Raw genomic sequence first — 13,393 nt, 5'->3', positions numbered from 1 at the left:
TGAAGGTGGCAGGACATATTGAGAGAGTAGTTAGCAAAGCATATGGGATCTTGGGCTTCATAAATAGAGGTATTGGGTACAAAAGTAGAGAAGTTATGCTGAACCTTTATAAAGCGCTAGTTAGGCCGCAACTGGAGTATTGCATCCAGTTCTGGTCACCACACTTTAGGAAGGATGTGAAGGCCCTTGAGAGGGTGCAGAGGAGATTTACCAGAATGGTTCCATGGATGGGGGATCTTTGCTACAAGGACAGGTTGGAGAAGCTGGATTTGTTTTCATTAGAGCAAAGGAGGTTGAGGGGTGATTTGATCGAGGTGTACAAGATTATGACGGGTTTGGATAGGCTAGACGGGGAAAGGCTGTTCCCACTAGTTGATGGTACAAGGACTAAGGGACACAGATTTAAGGTTTTGGGCAAGAGATACGGGGGGGACGTGAGGAACATTTTTTTTACGCAGCGAGTGGTGAGGACCTGGAACTCGCTGCCGACGGAAGTGGTGGAAGCGGAGACACTCAATGTTTTCAAGGGGAGACTGGATAGGCACTTGAGGGAAATAAATCTGCAGGGCTACGGCGATAGAGCGTGGGAATGGGACTGACTGGATTGTTCTACAGAGAGCCGGCACGGACTCGATGGGCCGAATGGCCTCCTATGCTGTAATGACTCTATGACTAATACAGAGGGATAGATTCACACGGCAATACACTGGGATCGACTAGCACTGTAATACACAGGGATAGACGAGAAGTCAAATACATAGAGTGGGATTGTAGTTGCGTGTCGGTCAGACTGGCTAGGGGGGCAGCAGGCTCTCCACCTGATGTACATTAGTGAACCAGTTAAAGCCAATCCACAGACTACCAGACATCTTACATTAATGACCTGGATCAGGGAGTCGGATGCAGCATTTCCAAATTTGCAGACGACACTAAACTAGGAGGGGGGGTGGGCTCAGAGGAAGAGACCAGGAAGCTCCAGAGCGATTTGGACAGACTGGGCGATTGGGCGGATAAATGGCAGATGCACTATAATGTGGACAAGTGCGAAGTTATCCACCTTGGGTGCAGGAACGGGAGGGCAAATTATTATTTAAATGGCAATAGATTGGGAGAGGGGGAAGTACAGAGAGACCTGGGTGTTCTTGTACACCAGTCACTGAAGGCGAGCATGCAGGTGCAACAGGCGGTCAAGAAGGCAAACGGTATGCTGGCCTTCATAGCAAAAGGGTTAGAATACAGGAACAGGGATACCTTGCTGCAGCTGTACAGGGCACTGGTGAGACCACACCTCGAGTACTGTGTACAGTTTTGGTCGCCTCATCTGAGGAAGGATGTTCTTGCCATGGAGGGGGTGCAGCGGCGATTCACCAGGCTGATACCAGGAATGGCGGGAATGACCTATGAGGAGAGACTATGTAGTTTAGGGATGTACACACTGGAGTTTAGAAGATTGAGAGGGGACCTCATAGAAGTGTATAAAATTCTGACAGGTCTAGACAGACTGGATGCAGAAGGAATGTTTCCCTTGGCGGGTGAGAACAGAACTAGAGGACATAATTTAAGGATAAGGGCTAAACCATTTAGGACAGAGATGAGGGGGAATTTCTTCACTCAGAGAGTGGTGAACCTGTGGAACTCATTGCCACAGAGGGCAGTGTACGCCAGCTCATTAAATATATTTAAGAGGGAATTAGATATATTTCTACGGGCAAAAGGGGTTAAGGGTTACGGAGAGAAGGCGGGGACGGGATATTGAATTAAAGGATCAGCCATGATCTCATCGAATGGCGGAGCAGGCACGAAGGGCCGAATGGCCTACTCCTGCTCCTATCTTCTATGTATCTATGTATCTATGTATCTTCGTTCTCGGAACGTGGCGTGCTGCTCCACAAGTGACGATCAGTGTTAAATTGATTCCATCGTTCAAATAGGGAAAGGACCATTTCATAAAGAGCAATATTAAAGGGCCTGGTGAGAAGGCAGGAAAATGGAGCTGTGTAAGACTAGCCCCCTGAACGTGACCTCAGTTCACCGGAGGCAGCTTGAGGGTGCTTGTGCACAAATCTTTGACGGTGGCAAGACAGGTTAACAAAGCAGTTAATAAAGCATACAGGGTCCTGGGCTTTATAAATAGAGGCAGAGAGTACAAACGCCAGGAAGTTATGTTAAACCTGTATAAAACACTAGTTCGGCCCCAGCTGGAGTATTGTGTCCAATTCTGGGCACCGCACTATAGGAAGGACGTGAAGGTTTTGGAGAGGGTGCAGAGGAGATTTACTAGAATGGTTCCAGGGATGAGGGAATACAATTATGTGGATAGACTGGAGAAACTGGGGTTGTTTCCCTTGGAGCAGAGAAGGCTAAGAGGAGACTTGATAAAATCATGAAGGGTTTAGATAGAGTCAATGAAGAGAAACTGTTTCCAATGGCTGAAGGGTCGATAATCAGAGGGCCCAGATTTAGGGTGATTCTAGATTTAAAGAACCAGAGGAAAAACTTCTTTACGCAACGAGTGTTTAGGATTTGGAATGCACTGCCTGATGGGGTGGTGGATACAGATTCAATAGTCGCCTTCAAAGGGGAACAGGATAATGACTGGAATGAGGAAAAAACTGCAGGGATATGGGGAAAATGCAGAGCAGTGGGAATAACTGGATTACTCTTCATAAGAGCCAGCCCAGACTCGAAGGGCCGAAGGGCCTCCTCCTGTGCTATACTATTCTATGGCTCTAAGAAAGGGGGCAAATGGTGTCTCTTGTGCGAGAAAGTTCTTTGCTTCTACGTTCAATGAATGTTCTGGGTTTCTTCTTTTCCAGAAATTTCTCTTCTATGCGCTGAAGAGCAGTGACGTGCTGGATATCCTGGTGCCCATCCTGTATTACCTGAACGACGCCAGAGCGGACCAGTGTAAGCTGCCCTCTGACCCCCCCCCCCCCATACTCTGCTCCGACACCACCTCATTACTTTCTGTACCCACTGAGTGGCCGAGGTGAAAGGTCAAGGCCGACGGCGAGGGAGCCGACACGTGGTTGATGAAAAGGGATGAGGCATATCTGGAAGTCTCCCAGGAGATTATGTGGCAATGGGAGGGAAGAAGGGGGATAAATTCGGTATTGCCCCATTTGGGGCGCCGTTATCGGCCGTGCGCAAAGATTAGCGCCTGGCACTAATTATCGCCTCCGACAGCAAACTTGACTTTTATCGCCCCTGGAGGTGATTGGAGCGCTAAATCAGGCGCTTCACACCTGTCTTAAGGTGCAAAGGCTGAGGAGCGAGGCGCTACCTCAGAGCGCTGGCGAAGCAAGAAAGGACAAATCAAAATAAACCTGCAAAGTGCTGCTCAGTACTCAAAACTCCTTCACACAGCGTTGAATCTCTCCAGAAGTCTCTCTCTCTCTCTCAGAATGCGTGGTGCAAAAATGTCACCGACAAAAAAAGGCAGGAAGCGGCCGCCTTTAAATAGCGCTCCCCCAGTCCCTTTCTGACAGCATAACGCTCCCCTCAACCTGTCATTGCTAGCGGCAGGCGGTAAGGCAAGGGGCGCCACTCAATATCCAGTTCGGGGCGTTGCGCACTTGACTGACGTCACAATCTGCCGGCACAGGAGATCGTGGCGGCAGTGTTCAGCGTCGCCACAAAATGTCTAGTTAATTTCACGAGCGGCACAGACATCGCCGCGCCCGGGCGCTAGTTGCTTTGCACCCCAATTGGCGCCCTCTTAAGGCACTAACGTGAGGCGCAATCAACTGAATTTTTCCCCCGAAGTGTTTAGTTCTGATGCTCCGGCCATCACGAGTGTGGGGCAGGCTTGATGGACCAGCTGGTCTTTGCACCCTGTTATTTTTGTATGTTGGTATATAAGTCCCGTTCAGTGGACACCGAGCTTGGGTTGAAGGAGGCGGGGCAGACAGCCGCTGCATTTGCCTGGCACAGGTTCCGTGCTGGTGCTGCAGCCTGCTCCCACCGTGCCAAAGCCAGCATCAGAACTCTGTGAGGTTTATCTTGGTGTTGGAGCTGGGGAGCCACACGGCAACATCATGTGGCCTCGACACATCAAGTAAGCAAGAGGTGGCGAGAGTCTTGATTGCAACGACGGAGGTGGGATTGTGTTTGGGGAGGAGATTGTCAATCTTAAGGGGTGGAGTCTCGGAGGAGCACGGACCATTATCAGATTAGGGAAGTAGGGAGCGACGAGAAAGGAGGCGAGAGGAAATGGCAAAGACGTAGCGGAGGGGAAGGAACAAACCAATGCAATATTCCCAGCCTGTGTTGTACTTACAAAACAGACACAGTTTAGTTCGACATGCAGATCATATACCAACATCACTGAGTTAATGTATCAGCACCAATACACCACACAGTAGCATGCTTGCTTTGTGCCATACTCTTACTTTATCCCACGTTGCTCTCATCCCAGTTACAGACCCACCAATACTGAACCCCAGTGTTACAGTGACAGACCTGTACCCCAGTGTTATAGTGACAGACCTGTACCCACCAGTACTGTACCCGTGTTATACAGTGACTGACCTGTACCCACCAGTACTGTACCCCAGTGTTAGTGACAGACCTGTACCCACCAGTACTGTACCCCAGTGTTATACACTGACAGACCTGTACCCACCAATACTGTACCCCAGTGTTATACAGTGACAGACCTGTACCCACCAGTACTGTACCCCAGTGTTATACACTGACAGACCTGTACCCACCAGTACTGTACCCCAGTGTTATAGTGACAGACCTGTACCCACCAGTACTGTACCCCGTGTTATACACTGACAGACCTGTACCCACCAGTACTGTACCCCAGTGTTATAGTGACAGACCTGTACCCACCAGTACTGTACCCCAGTGTTATACAGTGACTGACCTGTGCCCACCAGTACTGTACCCCAGTGTTACACAGCGTCAGACCTGTCCCCACCAGTACTGTACCCACCTGTTATACAGTGACACCAGTACCCACAAAATCCTCTCGCGACACGACCCAAGTTTTGACAGAAGCTATAATTACACAGCCCAGTGTCGGCAGTGATGTTACTGCATAAATTTGCCAAATGAAACTTTGCAAACCAGGACCTGTGCCTGTGTGAGTTAGTGCTGCAGAAATTCTGCGGTAATTGAGGACCAAATTCTGTGGCAGGTAAATGTTGATTCTGGAACCGGTCTGACCAGTTCCTGTGGCACATTGTTGAGTCATTGACATATTCTGTGGAAAGAAAGTTTAACCGCAGCAGTATTTAGACTTACAAAAAAAGCACAGTTCCTAGAGTTCCACATTAAACCTCCAGTACCTGATGAGGATAATGGGAGACTGAAGGAGCAGACCAGGAACTGGAGCAGCCAGTGGCAGAATCAGGAACTGGAGCAGCCAGTGGCAGAATCAGGAGCAGGAACTGGAGCAGCCAGTGGCAGATTCCGGAGCTGGAACTGGAGCAGCCAGTGGCAGATTCCGGAGCAAGAACTGGAGCAGCCAGTGGCAGATTCCGGAGCAGGAACTGGAGCAGCCAGTGGCAGGTTCCGGAGCAGTCGGTGGTTCAAAGGGGAGCGCGGGACCAAGGAGCTGCCTGTCTGGTCACCTGCTTCTCTCTCTCGCACCCTGTTTAACATTTGCTGGCCTGCAGCTGTGGAATTGCTCAGCCGGCAGTCACTTGCTTCCTGTCGGAGGAATGGAGAAAGAAAGGAAGAAAGACTTGCATTTCTATAGCGCCTTTCACGACCACTGGATGTCTCAATGTGCTTTACAGCCAATGAAGTACTTTTTGAAGTGTAGTCACTGTTGTAATGTAGGAAACGGGACAGCCAATATGCGCACACCAAGATCCCACAAACAGCAATGTGATAATGACCCAGATCATCTGTTTTATTGATGTTGGTTGAGGGATAAATATTGGCCCCAGGACACCAGGGAGAACTCCCCTGCTCTTCGAAATAATGCCAAGGGATCTTTTACATCCACCTGAGAGAGCAGACGGGGCCTCAGTTTAACGTCTCATCCGAAAGACAGTGCGGCACTCCCTCAGCACTGCACTAGAGTGTCAGCCTAGCTTTGTGTGCTCAAGTCCCGGGAGTGGGACTTGAACCCACAACCTTCTGACTCAGAGGTGGGAGTGCTGCCCACTGAGCCACGGCTGACACTGAGATAAAAAGAGGAAACTGGAAACACTTTAAATCTCAAAGATAGGGAATGCTGCAAGTGCACAGCAGGTCAGTTAACTTGAAGGGCAAAAGGCAGGTCAGCGTATCAAGTTGGGCTGTTCTGCCTGTCTGTCCGTAGGTTGTACAATATGGTGTGCGGATGTTGCTGCAGCTTTGAGAGGAATGTATTGGGTCTGTTTGTGTAACATCATGAGTGGATTTTGTATAAACCAAATCTGTTAACAACCTTGAGTGAGTTCCTCCTCGATGGCCCAGCGAGGTTTCCCAGTGAGTGGGCGAGGTGTACAGAAAGGAAAGTCCTGGGTCTGATCCTCGGCCTGTGCTGATCTCACTGGGGTAGCATTGCCAAGGGGACTGTCGGCCGGGGTTCCTGCTGCTGATCACTGTTCAGTCACCCCTGCTGGAGAGTGTGCTCGAGTGTGACCGGATTGGGCTTGGCTATATTGCCTGCAGTGGTCAGATGTCCTGCTGCCTACATTCACACATGAAGGACTGTCACGCGGGCTCTGCACTGGGAGGAGGGGGGGTGGGGGAGATTTGTACCCCAGCAAGGTGTGGGTGCATTGGGGGGAGGTGGGGAGGGAATTGACAGAAAGGAGGGGGAATAGATAGAGCGACACGAATCTGACAGTTGTCTTTCCTTTTGTAGCTCGAGTGGGTTTGATGCACATCGGGGTCTTCATCCTCCTGCTCCTCAGTGGAGAGCGCAACTTTGGTGTCCGACTGAACAAACCGTACTCAGTCCGTGTGCCCATGGACATCCCGGTCTTCACTGGAACACACGCAGATCTTCTTATCGTAGTATGTGTTAGCATTTAATGGTCGGGGGTACGGGGATTTAATGGTCGGGGGTACGGGGATTTAATGGTCGGGGGTACGGGGATTTAATGGTCGGGGGTACGGGGATTTAACGGCCAGGGGTACGGGGATTTAATGGTCGGGGGTACGGGGATTTAATGGTCGGGGGTACGGGGATTTAATGGTCGGGGGTACGGGGATTTAGTGGTCGGGGGTACGGGGATTTAATGGTCAGGGGTAAGGGGATTTAATGGTCGGGGGTACGGGGATTTAATGGTCGGGGGTACGGGGATTTAATGGTCGGGGGTACGGGGATTTAATGGTCGGGGGTACGGGGATGTAATGGTCGGGGGTACGGGGATTTAATGGTCAGGGTACAGGGATTTAATGGTCGGGGGTACGGGGATTTAATGGTCGGGGGTACGGGGATTTAATGGTCGGGGGTACGGGGATTTAATGGTCAGGGTACAGGGATTTAATGGTCGGGGGTACGGGGATGTAATGGTCAGGTACGGGGATTTAATGGTCGGGGGTACGGGGATTTAATGGTCGGGGGTACGGGGATTTAATGGTCGGGGGTACGGGGATGTAATGGTCAGGTACGGGGATTTAATGGTCGGGGGTACGGGGATTTAATGGTCGGGGGTACGGGGATTTAATGGTCGGGGGTACGGGGATGTAATGGTCAGGTACGGGGATTTAATGGTCAGGGTACAGGGATTTAATGGTCAGGGGTACAGGGATTTAACGGTCGGGGGTACGGGGATTTAATGGTCGGGTACGGGGATTTAATGGTCGGGTACGGGGATTTAATGGTCGGGGGTACGGGGATTTAATGGTCAAGGGTACGGGGATTTAATGGTCGGGGGTACGGGGATTTAATGGTCGGGGGTACGGGGATTTAATGGTCAGGGGTACGGGGATTTAATGGTCAAGGGTACGGGGATTTAATGGTCAAGGGTACGGGGATTTAATGGTCGGGGGTACGGGGATTTAATGGTCAGGGGTACGGGGATTTAATGGTCAAGGGTACGGGGATTTAACGGTCGGGTACGGGGATTTAATGGTCAAGGGTACGGGGATTTAATGGTCGGGTACGGGGATTTAATGGTCGGGTACGGGGATTTAACGGTCGGGTACGGGGATTTAATGGTCAAGGGTACGGGGATTTAACGGTCGGGGGTACGGGGATTTAACGGTCGGGGTACGGGGATTTAATGTTCAGGGGTACGGGGATTTAATGTTCAGGGGTACGGGGATTTAACGGTCAGGGGTACGGGGATTTAATGGTCAGGGGTACGGGGATTTAATGGTCAGGGGTACGGGGATTTAATGGTCAGGGGTACGGGGATTTAATGGTCAGGGGTACGGGGGTTTAACGTTCAGGGGTACAGGGATTTAACGGTCAGGGGTACGGGGATTTAACGGTCAGGGGTACGGGGATTTAACGGTCAGGGGTACGGGGATTTAACGTTCAGGGGTACGGGGATTTAATGGTCAGGGGTACGGGGATTTAACGGTTATGTTACTGGACTAGTAATCCAGAGAACGTGAGTTCAAATCCCACCAAGGTTGTTTGAGAATTTGAATTCAGTTTAAAAATATGAAAGTTAAAAGGAAAGAAACATTTCTGTAGCACCTTTCACACCACTCAAAGCGCTTTTCAAGTCAATTAAGTACTTTTGAAGTGTAGTCACTGTTGTAATGCAAGTAAATATGGCAGATCATTTATGCACAGCAAGGTCCCACAATCAGCGATGTGATAATGACCTGATAATCTATTTTAGTGATGTTGGCTGAGAGAAATATTGGCCAGAACACCTCCGACAGTGCAGCACTCCCTCAGCACTGCACTGGAGTGTCAGCCTGGATTATGTGCTAAGTCTCTGGAGTAGGATTTGAACCCACAACCTTCTGACTCTGAGGCGAGAGTGCTACCCACTGAGTCAAGGCTGACGCCAGTTAGAGAAATTCCAATCCATACTGCCAGAAGTGGCGTCTCTCGGATGAGACGTTACACCGAGGCGCGGTCTGCCCTTTCAGGTGGATGTAAAAGATCCCATGGCACTATTTCGAAGATGATCATGGAATTCTCCCCGGTGTCCTGGCCAATATTGATCCCTCAAACCAACATCAATAATAATAATGAATAATAATCTGGTCATTTATCTCATTGGTGCATGTGGGATCTTGCTGTGCGCAGATTTGGCTGCCAAGTTTGCTTCATTACAACAGAGACTACACTTCAAAGGTACTTCATTGGCTGTGAAGTGCTTTGGGACTCCTGAGGCCATGAAAGGCGCTATATAAATGCACGTTTGTTCTTTGAAATGATTAAACAGCTCACATAGAATGACATATAAGGTGCAGCACAGAAACAGGCCATTCGACACAACTGGTCGATGCCAGTGTTAATACTCCTCCCACTCTAATTATCTTTTCACACCCTACACCACCCGCCCCGCCCCGCCCCATCCCTCTAGACCCTTCTCCCTACACCTAACGTAGCTGAAAGTTGATTCAGAAATGGAGGAAGAGATTGAACATCGAACAGGAGTGACGGTGATGAGGGCAGGTGACCAAAGACATGGGCGAAGGTGGAGGTGGGGGTGGGTTTAGGGAGAGCAGGAGAGCAACAGCAGTCTGTGACTGACGGCGGATCAGAGGGAAGGGGCGGGAGGGCAGAGCGGGTGCAACGTGGGACTGGAGGAGGTTGAGAGATGGGCGGTGCAAGACTGGAGGGATTTCATGGTGAGGATGTTGCCTTTGGAGGGGGAGTGCACATTGAGGGGGACAGCTGTGTAAAGAGGGAGTCACAGTGGGGGATGGGGTTTGTATATGTTTGGGATGTCTGCTCTGTGTCTTGACTGATCTTTCTTTCGTGGCAGGTGTTTCACAAGATTATCACAAGTGGGCACCAGCGCCTACAGCCTCTGTTTGACTGTCTGCTCACCATCGTTGTTAATGGTACGTCTGGAGGGAACGCTTCTGGTTTTGGTTTGTTAGTTGGGTCTCCCGTTGCTGTATGAAACCTACATGCAGATTGACATGAATCAGTCATTCATGAAAGAAAGACTTATGAAATAATACTGAGCGGCCTATGGGTGGCGCTGTCCAGGGAGAGTATAAATACTCGGGCATGGGCCCAGCTTGCGCAGGACATTCTTAACAGGAACTAGTGAAGGACACAACTAGACCTCCATGTTGTAAAACGGTTGATTAAAGCTTTGTTTAATGCTTAGACCAAGTGCTTAGTAGTTTTCATACGTCACAGATGTTTGCTTTGATCCTGATAAACCTTGATCTCTCTCTCACCATTATCTCTCTTATGAAAAGTGGTCCACGTTGTCCAAGGCCTTGTCATGGATTTTGATACTCGGGGGGGCAGTACTGTGTGGCGGGGGCAGGTTGGTAGAGGACCTTTGTCTTATGGATGTTTAGTGCAAGGCCCATGCTCTTGGATGCTTCGGTGAAGGTGTTAACGATGGTTTGGAGTTCGACTTCCGAGTGTGCGCAGACGCAAGCGTCGTCTGCATACTGTAATTTGACGACAGAGGAAGGGACGACCTTGGATCTGGACTGGAGGCGACGGAGGTTGAACAGTTTCCCGTTTGTTCTGTAAATTAGCTTCACTCCAGCGGGGAGCTTACTGGGGGTGAGATGGAGCATTGCCGCAAGAAAGATCGAGAAGAGCATTGGTGTGATGACATAGCCTTGCTTGACCCGGTCCGTACATGAATTGGGTCTGTGGTGGAACCGTTGGTCAAGATCATGGCTTGCATGTCGTCGTGAAGCAGGCGGAGGATGGTGACAAACCTTTGAGGGCAGCCGAATTTGAGGAGCCTACTGTCAACCTCGGGAGCCTACTGTCAACAAGGGCAGACGTCAACGACGAAGTCCAACACCGCCTTCAGTGTGCCAGTGCAGCCTTCGGTCACCTGAGGAAGAGAGTGTTTGAAGACCAGGACCTCAAACCCGGCACCAAGCTCATGGTCTACAGAGCAGTAGTAATACCTGCCCTCCTGTATGCCTCAGAGACATGGACCATGTACAGCAGGCACCTCAAAGCACTGGAGAGGTACCACCAACGCTGCCTCCGCAAGATCCTGCAAATCCATTGGCAGGATAGGCGCAGCAACGTCCGTGTTCTCGCTCAGGCCAACATCCCCAGCATCGAAGCTTTGACCACGCTCGATCAGCTCCGATGGACGGGTCGCATCGTCCGCATGCCCGATACGAGACTCCCAAAACAAGCGCTCTACTCGGAGCTCCGACACGGCAAGAGAGCCCCAGGTGGGCAGAGGAAACGCTTCAAGGACATCCTCAAAGCCTCCTTGGAAAAAGTGCAACATCCCCACCGACACCTGGGAATCCCTGGCGCAAGACCGCACAAAGTGGAGGAGAAGCATCCGGGAAGGTGCCGAACACCTCGAGTCTCTTCGCCGGGAGCAAGCAGAAGCCAAGCGCAAACAGCGGAAGGAGCGCACGTCAACCCAAGCACCCCACCCACCCGCCCCTTCAACCACCGTCTGCCCCACCTGTGACAGAGACTGTAGGTCCCGCATTGGACTCATCAGTCACCTGAGAACTCATTTTTAATGTGGAAGCAAGTCATCCTCGGCTCCGAGGGACTGCCCAAGAAGAAGAAGATCTCTCTTAGCACTCTCTCCTCTGAGTCAGAAGGTTGTGGCTCCGGAGACACTCCCAGTGTAGTACTGAGGGAGTGCTGCACTGTCGGAGGTGTCGTCTTTCGATTGAGACGTTAAACCGAGGTCCCATCTGCTCTCAAGTGAATGTAAATGATCCCACGGCACTATTTTGAAAAAGAGCAGGGGAGTTCTCCCCGGAATCCTGACCAATGTTTATTCCCTTAAGCAACATCACTAAAACAGATTATCTGGCCATTATCACATTGCTGTTTGTGGGAGCTTGCTGTGCGCAAATTGGCTGCCACGTTTCCCCACATGGCAACTGTGACAACACCTCAGCAGTACTTCATTGGCTGCAAAACGCTTTGTGATGTCCTAAGGTCATGGAAGGCGCTATAGAAATGCAAGTTCTTTTTACATGCAATGTTTGCTTTGTTCCTGACAAACTTGGTTCTCTGCCTTACCATTTGTTACCTTATTGAGCTGGGCCTTAGCTGGTGAGAAACAAAATGTATGTCATTCTGTGCCAGCTTGGCATATGGGAAACGGGTCCAGCGTTCTCCACACATTGTCCTCAACGTTAAAGCGAATGGATGGAAAACTGTACAGGGCACAAATTCCCAGCTTGGGTCATTCATAAAATCTACCCCACGATGGTCAGTTGATAAATCAGGAAGGTCGAGATGTCGTACAGCGCCACAGAATATGCAGTAGGTGATGCTGAGTGAACAGAAAGTGGATCCTGTACCACTGGGTGTCGGATCCAGCAGGAAACCAGCACATGAGGTGCCTGAGTGGGGACCACCTCTAGCTCCAGGGGTCCTCACCACCTGAACAAAAAGTGAACAGTAGCAAGAAATGTCTGCATGCTGCATACCCATGGCACTACCGTACCCAGTCAACATCAATTCAGTTGAATTATTCAATTGCCATTAAACATTTTCAGATCTTCTCTATACAGAATACTTTGCTGTAATGCATAGACTCTAAACCGCTACCTTCAAGCAGTACAGTTCACATTGCAACACACCCCTCCTGCCTGCATTCTCCCTTACCTGAGGAAGGATGTTCTTGCCATGGAGGGAGTGCAGCGAAGATTCACCAGGCTGATACCTGGAATGGCAGGAATGACGTATGAGGAGAGATTGGGTCGATTGGGCTTATACTCGCTGGAGCTTAGAAGAATGAGAGGGGATCTCATTGAAACTTATAAAATTCTAACAGGGCTGGACAGACTAGATGCAGGAAGGATGTTCCCGATGGTGGGGGAGTCCAGAACCAGGGGTTACAGTCTAAGGATAAGGGGTAAGCCATTTAGGACTGAGATGAGGAGGAATTTCTTCACCCAGAGAGTGGTGAACCTGTGGAATTCTCTACCACAGAAGGCAGTTGAGGCCAATTCATTAAATATATTCAAGAAGGAGTTAGATATATTTCTTAAGGCTAACGGGATCAAGGGATATGGGGAGAAAGCAGGGCCAGGGTACTGAGTTTGGATGATCAGCCATGATCTCATTGAATGGCGGAGCAGACTCGAGGGGCCGAATGGCCTACTCCTGCTGCTATCTTCTATGTTTCTATGTTAAGGCTGATTGCACTGTCTCCTGCTCTAACTCATCCTTACTTTAAGCTTGCCTCCCCTTCGCCCTACAAACTCAATTGGTGCCTTCGCCCTCCTGATTGCTGAACCTTGCTGTCCCTTGTTGGACCCTGCACCCTGAGAGTGCAGTGAGGTTGAGGACTGGGGAGGAGATCTGATCAGGGGAGGGCCTGGGTGGCATCGA

At 50.3% G+C, this 13,393-nt stretch overlaps 1 protein-coding gene across 1 annotated transcript in view; it reads left to right on the top strand.

Moving 5' to 3' along the window:
• The window catches only part of LOC147102586 (protein HID1-like), a 173,713-nt gene that overhangs the window by 120,472 nt on the left and 39,848 nt on the right, over positions 1-13,393 (top strand). The window contains exons 10-12 of the mRNA XM_085964084.1: positions 2,817-2,907; positions 6,812-6,963; positions 9,849-9,927. Of these exons, the coding sequence (XP_085820210.1) occupies positions 2,817-2,907; positions 6,812-6,963; positions 9,849-9,927 (322 nt within the window). The remainder of the gene's footprint in view (positions 1-2,816; positions 2,908-6,811; positions 6,964-9,848; positions 9,928-13,393) is intronic.

This window comes from Somniosus microcephalus, chromosome 21 (genome assembly GCF_052327205.1).
Source record: "Somniosus microcephalus isolate GS21.2 chromosome 21, FLI_Smic_1.0, whole genome shotgun sequence".
Lineage (NCBI taxonomy): Eukaryota > Metazoa > Chordata > Chondrichthyes > Squaliformes > Somniosidae > Somniosus > Somniosus microcephalus.
The sequence above is the reverse complement of the archived record's forward strand: the minus strand, read 5'-3'. Positions and strand labels throughout refer to the sequence as shown.